We start from the raw sequence: 18521 nt of genomic DNA on the forward strand, positions 1-18521 counted from the left end.
GTGTCTGTTGTGGGAAGGGGAAGGGAATGCTGCATGCCATGCATTTTTTTAGATATTCCACACAACGTCGTGGTCATTCATTCCAAACATGACTGTTGAGTCTCCTGGGGCTTTCTCCTTTAAATTGGGCCGAAGGAAAACTTCCTTTAATCCTATTCAAAGAAGGAAATGTGGGGTGGCTGTAGACAGAGTGCCATTTGGATGCTCAGTCCAAGGAGGGGGGCAGAACTAAGCCCCCATCTTCAAAATGGCAGTGCTAAGCTCTGCATTTCTTCAAGAGGGAAGCTTTTTAGTGTTCCCAGATGAACCCCAGATGGTGTATCTTTAAGTGTGACTCAGCTCAGAAAAGGGAAAGGCGGGGACTGTAAGGCTGCAGGAAGGGGGCAGCACAACTGTTGTGGCATCTGCACTTCTGCAGAGTGGTGGAGAGGGGGTGGAGAGGGGGTGCAGAGTGGTGGAGAGGGGGTGGGCATAGTAACAAGCGTGTGTAGGTTGCTGCCCCCTGCTTGGTGCGACTTCCATGGTGGGAGCATCTTTTTGCACCCCCATTTGGAAGCAGCCAAAGACCGACCTTTTATGCATGGGTTGTTTCCATGGCGATCACCCCCCCAGACTACTTCGGGGCTTTGTTTTCATTATGCACATCTTTCCCGACCTTTAGAAATCGCTTCGCTCTTTCCCCGCGCTTTCTGAAACAGCATCCAGAAAATGCAGGGGAAATGCGGGAGGAGAGAGCAAAGTGACTTCTAAAGGTTGGAAAACAGGTGCATAATGAAAGCAAAGTGAGGGGTGTGTGTGTGATCACAACAGAAACAACCCACGGATAAAAGGCCAAAGTGAGAAAAGTAAAATGGGTCAGAAGCATGGAGAGATATGAAGTGGGGGAAGCAGAAGCTTAAACTCTGTAACGGGGTAGCAACCTGAAGACAAGGCTTCAAAGAGGACAGCAAGGTCCCTTGGTTGAGTAGAAGGCTAGATCGTCAAGGGGGCTAAATCAGCAAGAACCTGGATTACCAGACTAAGCACAGTCTTCACACCATGGACAAGTTGCTCAGACGGAAGGGCCCAGCCTGGACGCAGCAGCTTTATACCTCCAGGCTAAGTTTCATTGGATCCTTCAGTCAGCTGATCCAAGAAGCTTCCATTGGATCCCCCTGGGCAACGTATACTTCTTCCGCTGACCATCTTGAGGAGACAAGGACGCTGATGCATGGCTACTTTCGCTCACGTTCGTCTCAGTTGTTCCTTGGAGTTATGCATGAGTTTTCCGTCCATTAGAGATGACCTTGCTGCCAGCCTTCACAAATCCCAGAACTTCCCGTTTCTTTGTTAACCCTATTTTTGTTAGGATCTGAAACTTAATTAATTAATCTGCTACCATTCAGAGTGATGGATCTTGGTTTTGGCTTATTGAAAATAAAGGTTAGTCACACACAAAATACCACAGAGTCGTTTTCTTAATCAAATCAATTCTTTACTAACTAATCTCAGAGGTAAGGTACATGGATTAAACAATAAACTTCCTACATAGCTAAGTTTCCTAGCCTTGCTAGACTCCTCTAGCAGGTACTACGCTTACTCAGGAGTAGCCATTCTCACAGGGAGAATGTGCTCCTCCATGCTTGCAGGTTGGTAACTTACAAGTAACGGATACAGTTTCTCTTTCAAACAAAGGATATACCAAAGCAGTAAAATGTAGATTACTTTGCCTACGTGACCATATGACACGAATGCAATGGCGATCTGCTCTTCCTGACCATTTGGCTAATTAACCCTTTGACTGTCTGACATGTAACGAATCTCGCTATCTAAGACCCAACAATTTTTCCATCTCCCCTGAGCTCAGCCCGGGTGAAATCCTCATGCCTATGGGCAAAGCGCAGGACACGCAAGCTTGGTTTCTCTCACAGAAAGAACTACAACCAATTACAAAGCAGCGTGTCAAGGGGCGGGGATTAAAATGCTTCCTGCTTCCTCGGCGTTCCTTCTGAGCAGAAGAAAGATTTTTAAAAATGAGGCTTTGGTTTTGTTCTTAAAATGCATTTTTTTGCAGCAGTTGTTTTTTTTGGGGGGGGCACTCACAGTAGGCACTACAGCCAATTACAAAGCAGCATTTCAAGGGGCGGGGACTCCAGTGCTTCTTGATTTGAACTTGGAGACTGCTGGTGCATAGATTCCCAACAGGAAAGTGTGGGTCCAGCAAGCAACAAACCTCAGGTAAAACTCCCATACATAAACGGCCAGAGTCAGCAGCCCTCTCCCAAGGCAGGCAGCTCAGCTGGCAAACAGAATAAGGCTTTGGAGCTGATGGCCCCAGGTTCTGGGTTCAAATACCTGTGTTGCCTGATAAGAAAAAGTACACAAAAGCAGTTCCCTTAGCAAATAAAATGGAATATATTTTTTAATGAGGCTGAACATTGGGTTGCATATGGAACCTTTTAAAAAGTAAATTGTGTGGTTGGACAAAACAGAATATGTCCAGTGCGTGTATTTTATCACTACATTGCAATGTTTTTTTTAATTGTGTTCCTTTTGTCTGGTTTTTTTCCAGGTGATGGTTTGGATTCACGGAGGAGGGCTGGAGATAGGGGGATCTTTTCTGTATGAAGCATCACCGTTGTCTGCATATGAAGGTGTGGTAGTTGTAGTGATTCAGTACAGGCTTGGCATCCTCGGATTCTTCAGGTAAGTCAGCTTGGGACCAGGAAAACCTTTTCCTTCTCTTCAGGATTGTGGGCCTCTTGCTATGGGTCCCCTCTGGGTCCTGTCGAGCAGATATACTCTAGGAGTTCCCTGTTGAAACTGAGATTCGGCTGCCTGCGGCCTGATTTGGATTGGGACTGCGGCATCCAGGGGTAGAGGGCTTAAGCCTCCCCCTGTGGCATTTTCCAACCACACGGACCTGCTTGCCCCTTTGGGGAAACCTATAGATACAGATGGGTTATACATATACCAGTGAACTATGTGTAAATATCCCCAGAGGGGGAAACAACAGCTCCATGGGATGATTTGGCACTGGGGGTGGCTTCAGTACTTTCTTCCTGTATGCGGTGATCCCAATCCAAATAGACATTCCACAAGCCTGAAAATCTAAGTTTCAACAGGAAACTCCCAGCACATGTTTGCTTAGTGGGACCTGGGGAGGACACACAAAAGGTTTAACATTTAGTTAGACCCTCCTGAGACATGTGGATAGGGTTCCCAATGCTGCCTCAGTAAATGCTGGGAGATTTGGGGGGCAGTAGCGAAGTAGGCAAAGTTTAGTGAGGATGTGATATCACTTTTGGGTGACAATCTACACTGCCTTGCCTCATCTCTATGATAAAGACTAGGGGAGATTTCTCGAGTGTCACTATGTGAAGACCATTTTTACTTCTGCTCCTTAATTCTTTGGGGGTGCGAAAATGAGACTGGGTAAATGGGGGGGCTATATGTCGATGTAAGATAACAAGTGTCTTGACTATTTGCTTGTCTATCTGTGATACTGCTGTGATGCCATGAAATGTTCCAACTGTTTATGGTCAATGTGGCAGTGATTGACAACTCTAGTGAAGGAAGTGAAAGAGGAAAACATAAGTGCGGGGGCGAGGCATTTTATGATCAAGCACAGAGGCTATTGTGTAAGCTGTGTAGGAAAAAGGTAGGTAAAAGTCCCCTGTGCAAGCACTGGGTCATTCCTGACCCATGGGGTGACGTCACATCCCGACGTTTCCTAGGCAGACTTTGTTTATGGGTGTCAAAGAGCTCCCCAACCTGTCTCCACCAGTTGGAGGCTGCTTTGGTTTGGTCAAAAGTTTTCCAAAAGACAAAACCTTGAACTCCAGGCTTTCGCCCCAAGTCCAAGGAGTAGCTGCCACCAGCCCTTTCAAAAGGTTGAGCTCCAGGGGGAAGATAAGGGCAATCCTCTCCCAACTCACTCCAAAATTGAGTGTAACGCTTACCCTGCAAGGTTGAGACCTGCCAGGGAAAGATTACACTCCCAAAATGTCTTAGGTTTTTGGTAGGTGGTTTTACACTCACACAAGGCACTTAGAATTTAGGCTTGGAATCCCAAAATCACAGACACAAGCCATTTAAAGGCTAACAATTTATTTAGAAGATTCAAGCTGGTTTACAGGAAAGAAAAGTCATGAAGTGTTAAGCAAGAAAACAAACTATTTAGCATAACTAGCTAATACATTCAAAAACCTTTTTGGTTCAAAAGGATTGGCAAAGGTTTCTTGCATCAGGTTTATAGTTACCAACTTCCAAAGATGCTTCCAGCATTCAAGAGTTTCAAAAGGTTGTCCAAAGGTTTCTCCAAGCAGGTCAGCTTGACCAGAGTTTCCCCGTAGGGCCAAAATCAAATGGGTTGTGATGCAGCCAGCACAGCTCTCCTGCTGTACCCCAAAGCGTGCATAGTTTTCTCAAGGGTTGGTTTGTCCTTATATTCGTTTTCTCAGTGGCATGAGCTCATAGAGGCCAATTGAGAAAACGCAAGCACTTAGCTGTTAATTAATCGCTTGGTCAGAATTGCTGACTCACTCAGAGATGTGTTCAGGTGAGGAAGCCTGCAGAACTACCTGCACCTGGACATTGTCATGATGGCTGACCATTTAATTACCATGGCAATGCACCGCCTTGCATTCCAAAAAGGGGAAAGGTTAACTAGCACCAGCTGGGGCTTACTCCCTCCACAGAAGCAGTTTTCAAAAGGAAACTTATTTTTCTGGTCTAAAATCCCAACAACACAAAATTCATAGGCTTCTAGGCCTGAACCCAAAAAATCATGCAATCCAAGAAATTGAGAGGTCTCAACTTCTTGACAATGGGGTGGTTTGCCAGTGCCTTCCCCAGTCATCTCTCCTTTACCCCCAGCAAGCTGGGTACTCATTTTACCGACCTCAGCAGGATGGAAGGCTGAGCCGACCTTGAGCCGGCTACCTGAAGCCGACTTCCGTTGGGATCGCACTCAGGTCGTGGGCAGAGCTTGGACTGCAGTACTGCAGCTTACCACTCTGCGCCACGGGGCTCTTAAGCTGTGTAGGAAGGGGACAAAAAATGCCAAGAACCTGAAAGTCCAGGCAGCCCCATTGGGACTCAAGGGAAAAATACAGGAAGCCTGAAGTGAAGGAGAACAGTGGGGCAACAAGCTAACCATGGTGTATATGAGAAATGGTAGAGGGTGATATTCTCGTGAAGGGCCCAGGGACAAGAGAAGCTGTATCATGTTGGCAGGAAAGGGTGATATTCTTGTGAAGGGCCCAGGGACACGTTGGCCGGAAACTGAAGTAAGAATGTGGTGGGGGCTGAATGTTTTCCTTTCATACTCATCCGGTGCTGGTTTCTAACCAGCAGAAAAATGCATGTGAACAGTCCTGTGGATTCTCCATTCCTTGGATTGTATAGGCTGTGCCTGTCTTGTTTTCAGTACTGGGTCTGCAGATGCCCCTGGAAACTGGGGCTTATTGGATCAAACAGAAGCTCTCCGATGGGTTCAGAAAAACATTAGGAGCTTTGGAGGAGATCCCCAGTCTGTGACCATATTCGGCGAGTCTTCCGGAGGGTATAGCGTTGGTGCTCACGTGGGTATACTTACAATGGTAGAATTGAGATCTTTTACATCTGCATCGTAGTGCTTTCTTTTCCCCAAAGCAAAAAAATCTCTTCCCCAAAGCTTTCCTCAACCTCATTGGTGCTGGGGCTGCTTCCGAAGAGCCCAGCAGGCTTCACGTTGGCATCCCCAAGGAGCAGCCGTTGGGAAACTCCTGCCTCCATTACAGGAGGAGGCTAGGGATTGCCTAACAGTTGTGGAACCTCCCAACCTTTTGGGATTGGACCTAGCATTCACGACGGCCGTTTTGGTATGGTACCCATGATCTGTCCTCAGAATTCCCCAAACGACCACAGGCTCAACAAAGTTGAGGACCCCTGCTAAGCCATTCCCAGAAATAGGGTTCCAAGGATTCCTAGGGATGGGAAAGCCATAGCAAGTTAATGTTTGAAAGAGAACATAAGAACATAAGAAAGGCTCTGCTGGATCAGACCCAGGCCCATCAAGTCCAGCAGTCTGTTCACACAGTGGCCAAACCAGGTGCCTCTAGGAAGCCACAAACAAGACTGCAGCAGCACCATCCTGCCTGTGTTCCACAGCACCCAATATAATAGGCATGCTCCTCTGATACTAGAGAGTATAGGTATGCAGCATACCTAATAGCCATGAATACCCCTTTCCTCCATGAATATGTCCACTCCCCTCTTAAAGCCCTCCAAGTTGGCAGCCATCACCACATCCTGGGGCAAGGAGTTCCACAATTTAACTATGCATTGTATGAAAAAATACTTTGAGAAAACTCCCTTTGTCCCCAGGATTAAGAATATAGCATACTAAAGAACTTGGTCTAGTGTCCCAAACAACGGGATTTATCCTGGCTCCATCTTTAATGTAACTTAATTATATATAATATGCTGTATCTTGGTTTTATTTATTATATTTACTTCTGAGATGTTATTTTTTATGCTGGTCTTTGACCGTAATAAAAAAATTGATATCCTGGCTCCATCCAAAGGGAAGAACTGCGGGGAGACCAAGGACACCTTCTTGAACCAGTAGGCTAGAAGAGGTCAGGTAATACTCCTTTATCAAAACTTTCAGATGAGGTTTTTTGCGGGCCTGAGCCACAAAGGAAATGATTGTGCCAGATGAGACCAAAACATAAAGCCTTAATATTGTCGAAAGCTTTCACGGTCAGAGTTCATTGGTTCTTGTAGGTTATCCGGGCTGTGAAAAATACCAAGACCACGGTCACACAGCCCGGATAACCTACAAAAACCAATAAAGCCTTAAGGTTACCAAGGGGAGTGCCCTTAGCAACTGCCTGGGCCTCCTCAGGTCAAGAGGATGCAGTTACACCTCCTTGGAGAAACGCAGATGCCTTTATTATTCAGACACCTGAGATCTTTAATACATCCTATTCTGTATACTTTTCCCCCTGTAGATGTTATCTCCGTTATCCCAAGGTTTGTTTCACAGAGCTGTATCACAAAGTGGAGTAGTCCTGTTTCCAGATATGACTTTCCAGGCAGAAGCCCCTGCTAAAGTAAGTGCGCTGTTGTTTAACGCTGGGATTGTGCTGATCAGAATAGCACCCTCCTGAAATGGCTTACTGTAGAGAAAACCCACCGAAAATAGTTCCAAGGGAATATTGTCCAGTAGGAAAATCAAACATTTCCTATCATTTGAGAGGGGGGGATCTAGGCAAAATGGATTTCTTTATTAGATTCTAGGGAGAAATCTGATTGAACAGAGTTGGAAAAGTGATGGTTAAATTCAGAGGACCATTTACTAAAGTGGTAATTTACCAAGATGTGCATGTAACACCCCATAAGCCCTTTGCGGGGGATACACTGGCCTTCTGTTTGTGAAACACGGGAACACACAGGTTCCTGTGATACGCCTGATATACACAGTCACCATATAATGTGAAAAGGACAGTGCGTGGACTTTCCATGAGGGAACAACAGCGGTCTGGTTCAGGTGAACGGAAGCTGTACCTGCATGGAAAATCTGCACGTTGCCCTTTTTACACAGTGCCCATGCATATCACACTAGCCTGCTTCCTTATATATGCTACTTTGTGATGGTACTTGTTTTTAAATTTATGTAAGCCTCTTTGAATCCTAAATTAATTTCAAAGAGAATATTACCTTCTTCTCCCCACCCTCCTGCATTTGTGATATATTAATGCCAGCGTGGTGTAGTGGCTAAGAGCAGTGGTTTGGAGCGGTGGACTTTAATCTGGAGAACCGGGTTTGATTCCCCACTCTTCCTCATGAAGCCAGCTGGGTGATTTTGGGCTAGTCACAGCTCTCTTAGAGCTCTCTCAACCCCACCTACCCCACAGGGTGTCTGTTGTGGGCGGGGGGGGGGAAGGGAAGGTGATTGTAAGTTGGTTTGATTCTCCCTTAAGTAGTAGAGAAAGTCGGCATATAAAAACCAACTCTTCTTCTTCTTATTGCCTCTGTGCTGCTGTGCTGCAGATGTAACTTTGTTGGTAGGCTTGGTAGGATAGTTAATGTCTGGTGTTTTAAAGGCGGGCTAGAGGCCTTTAGTGTGCTATGAATGAAAGTTGGCAAGGGATAATGGCCGAGACCCAAACAGCAGGCTGTGAGATGATGTACGAGTGCAGTTAGTGTGGTTTAAAAAATGCATGACGTGAATTAAATTTCTTAAAAGATATGATAGAGAGACAGAGAGACAGGTAGAGATAGATAATTTATTTGCGGCAGCCAGTCAAAACATGATAAAACGGAAAGCATGGACTAATAGATTCTTACAATCAAAGAATTACAGTCCGAGTCTTAAAACATTTTTAAAACATTTTTAAAAAGACTTACAGCTGGGACACATCTGTCAATTGCACTGTTCTAAGGCGACGAATTTTCATTGCTGCTAAACAAAATTTCGCAACCTGAAGAGTGGTTGAAGGATTACCCCCTTGTATATGTGCCCCACATTCCTCCCCAATGGGGGGACCCAAAGTGGCTTACAATATAATATTCCCCTCCTCCTCACAATAACAACCCTGTGAGGCAAGTTAGGGGAGACCGAGTGTCTGGCCCAAGGCCACCCAGTGAACTTCCATAGCAAAGTGGGGATTTGAACCTGAGCTTTCCAGATCCTCATTTGACACTAACCACTATGCCACTTGTCTTTCCCCAGCCCTTTCTCTGTTGGTATTTGCAGTAGGGTTGGGGATGTCACATTCCTTTCTTCCCCGCAACTACATCTTATTAGGAGACCTGGTGCCCTGCCCTGGATGGCCCAGCCAGCCTGATCTTGTCAGATCTCGGAAGCTAAGCAAGGTCGGCCCTGGTTAGTACTCGGATGGGAGACCACCAAGGAAGTCTAGGGTTGTTATGCAGAGGCAGGCAATGGCAAACCATCTGTGTTCCTCTCTTGCCTCAAAAACCCCATGGGGTTGCCATAAGTTGGCTGCGACTTGACAGCGCTTTCCAGTACCACAAGACATAGCAGGCAGGGCAGATTAGCAGCATTTGTGATACTCCCCATAACCTGTTGTTTGGGCTGGAAACCCACTGAAACTCAGAATAGCAATTTAAGACTGTATGTGTGAACCCAGGCCAACCTCTTCCATCACCACTCAGTTGGGTCACGGCTATTCTTCATTGTTCCTATCACAATTGCCTTTAATTGCGTGTCTTTTTTTCCCTTTTAACTTAACCAAAGGAGGAAATAGCAAATGTCTCCGGCTGTGGAACAAACAGTGCTGAACTGGTGTGTTGCTTAAGGAATAAAACAGAACAAGAGCTAATACCTATGATGAAGGTAGGTAAAAGACATGCAGGGGTCCTAAAAGCCAACCGAATCAAAAGGAACACAATAAGCTGGATCCTGTTTGCTAAATTAATTAATTAATTAATTAATTCATTAATTTAAAGCTTGGGAGCAATACATTCAGGATGAAAAAGAGGAAGTACTTCTTTATTCAACATGTTATTAAATTGTGGGATTCACTGCCAACGAATGTAGTGGTGGGCACAAGCATGTGGAATTCACTGCCAATGGAGAATTGTGTGATTCACAGCCAGAGGACATAGTGATAGCCTTAAACAGGGATCAAGATGCATGGAGGAGAGGTCAACAATGGCTGCTAGCTACCTGGTGTAGGTTAACAAGGTGCTGAGGCTGCTCTAGACGCTACGCATGAGCAAGCATAGGAATCATGACGCTGATCCTGAAAGTTGGCTGTGCCGTTGGCATAAAGCTCGCCAGCTAGTTTGGGCCTGTGCAGCAACCTGGATTTGTTGGATTTTGCATATAAAAAGTGGTTCTAGTTCAGTTTTGCTTCATTCTAACTATGAATGTCTTGCAATGTTCTAACTATAGGAAGCAAGCATAGGTTTAAAATATTTTCCTTTTAAAAAAACACACACACAGGAAGTTACCAGCACGTATCCAGTTGTGGACGGCAAGTTCTTTCCAAAGGCACCTAAAGAGCTTCTGGCTGCAAAGGAGTTCAACCTTGTCCCCTATCTACTTGGCGTGAATAACCATGAATATGGTTGGCTCATCTTTCAAGTAAGGCATTTCCTTCTTCCTTCTGTGTGACGTCCCATGTTATTGAAAAAGGTGCCGGGGATGAATCACATGTTATAAAGCCTTTGTGGACTCCATGAGGACTTTCTATCAAACGTGTGCCTAGAATCCCCTACTGGGAGCTCAGTTCCCAGTAGCAAAGGGGCCTGATTCAGATCAGAACCATGGTCCAAAGGGCGAGGGCTTAAGCCTCCCTCTCCTCTCCCATGCCATTTTCTCAACCTGAAAGGGCCCCAGGAAGCTGCTATTTGTCCCACTGGGAGAGGTTAATGTGTGTGGATGGCTAGGTCCCCAACTGGGTAAATAGTGGCTCCCTGGGGCCATTTCAGGTTTGGAAAACATTGTGGGAGGGAAGTCCCTCCCCCCTCTTCCCATCACAGTTCTAGTCTGAATTGGACCAGCACAGGCCTGGAAATTATCTGGCAGTCTCAAGGACTTTATGATGTGTGAATCGGCCTTAACATAGATCAGACTCAGGGAATATCCTGCAGGAATGTCTTGCAGGAAGCTCAACAATCTGTGTTGCCACTGCTTTCCATACCATTTCCTGTCCAACCCTGTGTTAACCATGTATCAACCGCAGCTTTGCAAAGGGGAACAGGAGGTGGGGTGTGAAACCAGCAGCAAGTCAAGTTTAAGGTGTCAAATAGATTTTGCCAACTCCCCAGAAGGCAGACGGGTTTGTCCATCCCTGTGGGAAATGGGTTCAAGTATAGAGATCCTCTAGACATTAGGAAAAAATTTCTAACAGAGCAGTTCCTCAGTGGAACAGGCTTCCTCGGGAGGTGGTAAGCTCTCCTTCCCTGGAGGTTTTTAAGAAAAGGTTAGATAGCCATCTGTCAGCAATGCTGATTCTGTGACCTTAGGCAGATGATGAGAGGGAAGGCATCTTGGACATCTTCTGGTCACTAGGGGTGTGTGGGGGGGGGGAGATAGTTGTGAATTTCCTGCATTGTGCAGGGGGTTGGACTAGATGACCCTGGCAGTCCCTTCCAACTCTATGATTGTATGATTGTATGATTCTATATGGTTTCAGCAGCAACTGAACAAAAAAAGATAAATCCAAGGCTAAGGGGCTGTGGCTCAAGCAGAAGAGCATCTGCTTGGCATGCAGAAGGCCCCTGGTTTAATTCCTAGCATCTCTAGTTAAAAGGATCAGGTAGGAGGTGATGTAGAAGACCTCTGCCTGAGACCCTGAAGAGCCACTGCCAATCTAAGTCAGTTTGATTCTTCCTTAAGTGGTAGAGAAAGTTGGCATATAAAAACCAACTCTTCTTCTTCAATACTGACCTTGATGGTCAGTATTAGTCTGGTTCAATATAAGGCAGCTTCATGTGTTTGTGTGTATGCAGTTCTGCAAAAGCTATTCATAGATAAAAGTTGTTCTGCCCACACATTATTTGAGTAGTAGTAGTAGCATTCATTGTATGTGGCCAAAGGCTGCTACAATCAGTCACAAAGACATAAACAGAACATGAAACATGAATCATAAATAGCATTGTTAAAACAACCAGATCCAGAAATGCTTATCAGGTTTTAAAAGGCCCATGCATTATTTGAGTATTACATTACGTCTTCTGCTGGTGTTAAAATGGCACGATCTCAAACTAAACAACGTCAAATGCAAAAAAATAATAATCTTTTTTTTAACACACAGATACTGAATTTCCCAAATATATCAAATGGCATAAGTCGGGAGAACGCCACTACAGGGTTTCAGCTTGTGGCCACCATGCTGGTAAGAAAGAAGCAGATACTCAATATACTATTGAGATCACAGGATGTTTTGTTTATATACAAATACCAACATACCTGGAAAGTCTTTAGGAATATTACAACCCCTTTGAAAAAATTCTGGGGAGATCCAGTCGTACAGGTGTCTCAGCATCATGTTATGTCTGCTTTGGCTTTCAGAGTCTAGCTGCGAATCTGTGAAAATGGAAATAAGGGGGACAAGTGCACAAAGGTGTGGTCATGCGGTTGCCAGCCTCCAGGTGGTGTCTAGAGATCTCCCAGAATTACAACTGATTTCTAGACAACAGAGATAAGTTCCCCTGGAGAAAATGGCAGCTTTAGAAAGTGGATTCTGTGGCGTCACATCCATGCAGAGCTCCCGTCTCTCCCAAAAGTCCACCTTCCACAACCTCTGCTCCCCAAATCACCGGGAATTTCCCAACCTGGAGCTGGCAACCCTTACAGTGGTGATAGTGAAAGGAGAAATCCTGATGCCTAGTAAAGCACTTTGGAAAGTTACCTGTAACACTCTAAGGTTTTATATGGGAGATTTACTAAGACTCCCTTTAACAAGAGGGTATGTCCTTGTGGAACGGGCGAGCCAGATGCCCTACATCACATTATCTTAGATTGTCGTTTACATGAAGAACCCTGTAAAAAAATTAATTACCCTTAATCAGCAAATGGATGGCCCCTTATAGAACATCCACTTGCCAATTCTTGTTGAATGACATTACAACTGATGTTACGGTGAAGGTGGCAGAGTTTTTGGCAGAAGTGGTTAAGGTTAAGATTCAAACTCTATTTTAATCAAGATATGTATTATCTGTTTATCTCTGACCTTGTGACCATCAATATTATGCCAATAAAGGCTATCTGATTCTGTAACAGAACTCAGCTTAATTCACAGGAGCCCCATGGCGCAGAGTGTTAAGCTGCAGTACTGCAGTCAAAAGCTCTGCTCACCAGAGTTTGATCCCGACGGAAGTCTGTTTCAGGTAGCCGGCTCAAGGCTGACTCAGCCTTCCATCCTTCCGAGGTCGGTCAAATGAGTACCCAGCTTGCTGGGGGTAAAGGGACGATGACTGGGGAAGGCACTGGCAAACTACCCCGCAAACAAAGTCTGCCTTGGAAACGTCGGGATGTGACATCACCCCATGGGTCAGGAATGACCCGGGGCTTGCACAGGGGACCTTTACCTTTAATATACCTAAATTGTGGGATGCGGCTGCATTGTGGCACATTATTTCCCCAAAAAAGCTTTTCATGGAGTTTATACTAGCACCGTTGAAACCAGTTCTCCCAGTCAAGAAGAAACATTACCAAAGGCTCTCGTTTCCCCAAGCCATTGCTACTTTAGACCAGTCCATGAGGCCGTACACTGTAAATACGCTATGTTATAAACGCCCTCAAAGTGCCTGCCATTTCCTTTCATTGCAGGGGCTGTCACCTGAATCTACGCAGAAGGTATTGGACAAGTATCTGGGAGACACGGAAGATCGTATCAAAATACGAGATCGCTTCCAGGATATGATGGGAGATGCCATCTTTGTGGTTCCTGCTGTTGAAATGGCTAGAATCTATAGAGGTGAACTTTCTAAAATAATCTAGCTCTCAAAGCAGACCTTTTGGCCAAAATTCTCACTGGGGGGGTTACCACACTTGTATTCCCAGCGATGTATTAAGAGTTTGAAAATGTTATAAAAAATACTGTTCGCACTTTCTACATATTCCCACCGATGTATTAAGAGTTTGAAAACATTATAAAAAATACTGTTCGCACTTTGTTTGGCCCCTTTAGCTGTGAAGACGTCTTCCTACCATTTATTAGCCGTGGTATCCAAAAACCCTTTTAAAGCGATGTTTTTTATAACATTTTCAAACTCATAATACATTGCTGGGAATACAAAGTGCGGTTACCGCCCGGGTTTCGCTTTTGGATTTCACTGCCAAAATGTGAATCTTTTCCATAAAGACATACTAGACACGTTGTGAGGAAACTCTCAATGAAGATCGTTCCTTTATTATAGGTCTACCCTACCCTTGTGGGCACATTTGGTGGCACAAGGGGTAGAGCCAAACTCCAAATGGCTTCCGCAGGAGGCAGAGACAAACAAAACACCTCCCTCCTCGCAGCTCCTGGGAGGAAGGAAAGGCTGAAGGGGAAATGGAACCACAATGAACATAAGAACATAAGAAAAGCCCTGCTGGATCAGACCAAGGCCCATCAAGTCCAGCAGTCTGTTCACACAGTGGCCAACCAGGTGCCTCTAGGAAGCCCACAAACAAGACGACTGCAGCAGCACCATCCTGCCTGCGTTCCACAGCACCTAAGATAATAGGCATGCTTACAAGAACACAAAGGAAAGCCCTGCTGGATCAGATCAAGGCCCATCAAGTCCAGCAGTCTGTTCACACACTGGCCAACCAGGTGCCTCTAGGAAGCCCACAAGCAGGACGACTGCAGCAGCATTACCCTGCCTGTGTTCCACAGCACCTAATATGATAAGAACATGAGAAAAGCCCTGCTGGATCAGACCAAGGCCCATCAAGTCCAGCAGTCTGTTCACACAGGGGCCAACCAGGGGCCTCTAGGAAGTCCCCAAACAAGACGACTGCAGCAGCACCTTCCTTCCTGTGTTCCAATGACACAGGAAAAGCCCAAGTGCTTACCAGTTCTCTTGATCCTCCACTGGAAAACCCCTTTCATTTCAATGCAAACAGGCAGTAACAAGCAGTGCCTTAAAATGGCCCCACCAATTTCCTGAAAAGCTTGGTGGGTGTCAAGGAAAGTACTGGCAGGCACCCTGCTGCCCATGGGTACCATGCTGGGAAATCCTGGTCTACCCCAGTTACATAGGCATAGGGAGGGGGTCCAATCTAAACAGAAAAAGGTGATCATATCATACGTATTTTAACGCAACTTATTTTGGTTACCTATATTTCAAAATGTTGAAATTAAATCAAAAGCGTTTCCATCTAGACATTAGGAAGAATTTTCTAACAGTTAGAGCGGTTCCTCAGTGGAACAGGCTTCCTCGGGAGGTGGTGAGCTCTCCTTCCCTGGAGGTTTTTAAGCAGAGGCTAGATGGCCATCTGTCAGCAATGCTGATTCTAGGACCTTAGGCAGATGATGAGAGGGAGGGCATCTTGGCCATCTTCTGGGCATGGAGTAGGGGTCACTGTGTGTGTGTGTGTGGGGGGGGTAGTTGTGAACTTCCTGCATTGTGCATGTTATGTATGTACATAGTTGGCAAGTAAGCAGAGGGAAACATAGGAGCTTGAGTCCCACTCCTAAAACCTGCTCACGCCATTGGCCCCAGCCAGCGTGCCCCATTGGCCCTAAGCTGGGATGTGCCATTGGCAACCCGGGGGTTGTTCCCCCCCTATCACAGATCAGGGGGGAGTGACCGCAGGCAGCCAGGGGGCATAAAAGTGGGGCCGGTTTACACAGTTCCCCTGTTCTGTTCTTCAATAAATACGTGTTGGAACTCCGTCTCGACCTCGTGTGTCCTCCCCACGCGGACTTAACAGTGCAGGGGTTGGACTAGATGACCCTGGTGGGCTCTTCCATGCTGAACTAGATGGGCCCTATGGTCACAGTTCACCTAAGTTTGTCAGAAATCTTGGGCCTGCCCTGAATGGTTCACCGTACCATGTACATTTAGACTTGTGGGTTAGCGTACCAAAAAGGTTGGGAAGCACTGCCATAGAATATTCCTGAACACCCAACACCACAGAAACTGTCTGATCCAAGGGCAACAGAAGGGGAAGGCGCCATTTGAAACTTTGTAATTTTGTTTTTTTTCAATTGGGATTTTAATGTTTTAAATTTAGATTCTTATTGTTGGTGTAGTGATGTTTTTATATGATGTTACCTGCTCTGAGCCAGCTTCGGCCGGGGAGGGCGGGTTATAAATCACAAAATAAAATAAATAATAAATAAATAAGGTGGACTTCACAGGCAACTGGTTGGCATATACTGTAGTTATTTATTTACATCGTTTTGCTTGGTGGGTTTTTCCTCACATAGGACTGCAACCCAGAGTAGCCATTTCCCCTTAATTAAGGCTTTCTCCCTCTCTTTTTTTTCTTTGCAACAAACATCTTCCAGGCAGATCCACTCTATCAAGTTTCAAAAATGGCCTTTGCTAAAGGTTCAACTGCACATTATGGGTTTTTCCATGCTTACTTTGAAGGATCCTACTACTACTTCTGTTGTTATGGTTGTTACTTTGCAAATGCCAACTCCAGGATTGCTATATTGAGGAGAACAGCACAGGGATGGGTGAGGGGAGCAGACATCTACCCTTTCCTCCTCTGCCATTTTCTTGCTAGAAAAAAACTGCCCTTGTACTGTTTGTACCCCTGCTGGGAAAATTTACAAGTACCCGCTACCAATTGGGATAAAATCAGCAGAGGGCTGGCTTTTTCCAGAAAGAAAGCAGCAGGTGAGGAAAAGGTTAAAGTTCTCTTTGATGGAGAAATATTGGCAGTGACATTTGCAAAAGAAAAAAAAAGTCCTTTAAAATAAGCGGAGAAGAAAGACAAGGCCTAGTAGAGCCCTGAGCCATGTGGTCAAAAGGTAGATGCCACCCTGTGGTGTGTATATGATTGAACCATGTGTGCTCCTCAGTAGCACCACAGTGACTGTGGCTTCTTATAGAACATACCCAGCAGTTTGAGAATGTTGACCACTGCATAAGGTTGCTCACCATCAGGTGGGGCCTGGAGATAGGGTTGCCCACCACCTGGTGGTAAGAAATCGAAAAAACCTATGCTGTGCAAACCGGTTATACGTGATCAAACAAGAACAGCACGAAGCCTTCGTGCTGCTCTTGTTTGATCAACACCACCAGGTGGTGGCTGGAGATCTCCTGCTATTACATCTAGGTACTAGCTGGATACCTCCTGCTATTACAACTGATCTCCAGCCGATAGAGATCAGTTCACCTGGAGAAAATGGCCACTTTGGCAATTGGACTCTATGGCATTTAAATCCCTCCCCTTCCCCAAACCCTGCCCTCCTTAGGCTCCGCCCCAAAAACCTCCCGCCGGTGGCAAAGAGGGACTTGGCAACCGTAATTACATCTGATCTCCAGGCTAAAGTTCACCTGGAGAAGATGGCCTCTTGGAAGGTGGATTCTATGGCATTATACCCCGTTGAAGTCCCTCCCCTCCCCAGACCCCACCCTCCTCAGGCTCCACCCCCAAAATCTCCAGGTATTTCCCAACCTGGAGCTGGCAACCCTACCTGGAGATCATCCAGAATTACAACTGATCTCCAGACTACAAAGATCAGTTCCCCATGGAGGAAATGGCTGCTTTGGAGGATGGACTATGGCATCGTACCCTGCTGAGGTCCCTCGCCCCCCCAAGCCCCGCCCTCCCATCTCCACCCCAAAATCTCCAGCCTGCAGGTGGCAACCCTACAGTTCACTGATTGTCTCTCTTTTCTTTCCTCAAGATTTTGGCGCTCCTGTCTACTTCTATGAATTCCAGCACCAGCCCATCCAGCACAGAGGCACCAGGCCAGATTTCGTGAAGGCCGACCATGGTGACGAAATCGCCTTTGTCTTCGGACTGCCATTCTTAAAAGGCACACCAGACCTCCATGGTAAGGCTATGGCTATGGGATAATTTAATAATGGGCAAGCTTCAGAATAAGAGCCCCGTGGTGCAGAGTGGTAAGTTGCAGTACTGCAGTCAAAAGCTCTGCTCACGACCTGAGTTCAATCCCGACTAAAGTTGGTTTCAGGTAGCCGGCTCAAGGTTGACTCAGCCTTCCATCCTTCCGAGGTCGGTCAAATGAGTACCCAGCTTGCTGGGGGTAAAGGGAAGATGACTGGGGAAGGCACTGGCAAACCACCCCGTAAACAAAGTCTGCCTAGTAAACGTCGGGATGGGACGTCACCCCATGGGTCAGGAATGACCTGGTGCTTGCACTGGGGACCATTACCTTTAAGCTTCAGAATAGCACCGGCTGTTTGCAGCATTCACATTAGTGTGATTCTCTTCCAAGGAATTCTCAATGTGAATCACAGCAATAATATACAGAAACCATAAAATCCAGATTTAAAAAAACAAAACATAAAATCCAGAATTTAAAAAAGGCAAGATCCAAAATACAGGTCCTAACTAGCATCAGTCCTGTCTGTGTGGAAATCTTCCTATATTGTTCCTACAGAACAATCTTTCTCTGTCCAACTGGCAAATTTTCAGCTGTGGCTAGAAGAAAAGGAGTAGGGGGAATTGGTCTCTTTCCTAAAGGAGTTTGGTAAAGAAAACACAATTACAAAAAAAAAAAAAAGGTTAAGCCCCCTCAGAAAAGAAGAAAAGCAAGCCAGTGTGGTATAGTGGTCCCAGTGTTGTTCTAGGACCTGGGAGACATGGGTTCGAATCCCCATGCTGCAGTGAACCTTGCTGGTGCGGCCTCGGGCCAGTCACTCACTCTCAGCCTACTTCACTGTTGGCTGTTGTGAGGATAAAATGGAGGGGTGGGAAAAATGTGTACTGCCCTGACATCCTTTGAGGTGCTCCTAACCGTATTGCTGGGGTATCACTGCGTGCCAAAATGGGCCTTGGCTCCCTTGAAGCTTGGATTTGGGCAGCGGCTTTTATTCTGGGTCAAGATTTATGTCTACACGGAGGCAAATGGATATTTACACCTACTTAAAGCTCTTACCAG

The 18521-nt window shown here is 45.9% G+C and overlaps 1 protein-coding gene across 1 annotated transcript in view; it reads left to right on the plus strand.

Moving 5' to 3' along the window:
* Nucleotides 1–18521, plus strand: part of LOC130488609 (fatty acyl-CoA hydrolase precursor, medium chain-like) — a 32244-nt gene that overhangs the window by 11988 nt on the left and 1735 nt on the right. The window contains exons 4-11 of the mRNA XM_056862240.1: nt 2552–2685; nt 5411–5564; nt 6978–7079; nt 9233–9328; nt 9941–10081; nt 11757–11837; nt 13274–13421; nt 17301–17436. Of these exons, the coding sequence (XP_056718218.1) occupies nt 2552–2685; nt 5411–5564; nt 6978–7079; nt 9233–9328; nt 9941–10081; nt 11757–11837; nt 13274–13421; nt 17301–17436 (992 nt within the window). The remainder of the gene's footprint in view (nt 1–2551; nt 2686–5410; nt 5565–6977; nt 7080–9232; nt 9329–9940; nt 10082–11756; nt 11838–13273; nt 13422–17300; nt 17437–18521) is intronic.

This window comes from Euleptes europaea, chromosome 17 (genome assembly GCF_029931775.1).
Source record: "Euleptes europaea isolate rEulEur1 chromosome 17, rEulEur1.hap1, whole genome shotgun sequence".
In the NCBI taxonomy this organism is placed as follows: domain Eukaryota; kingdom Metazoa; phylum Chordata; class Lepidosauria; order Squamata; family Sphaerodactylidae; genus Euleptes; species Euleptes europaea.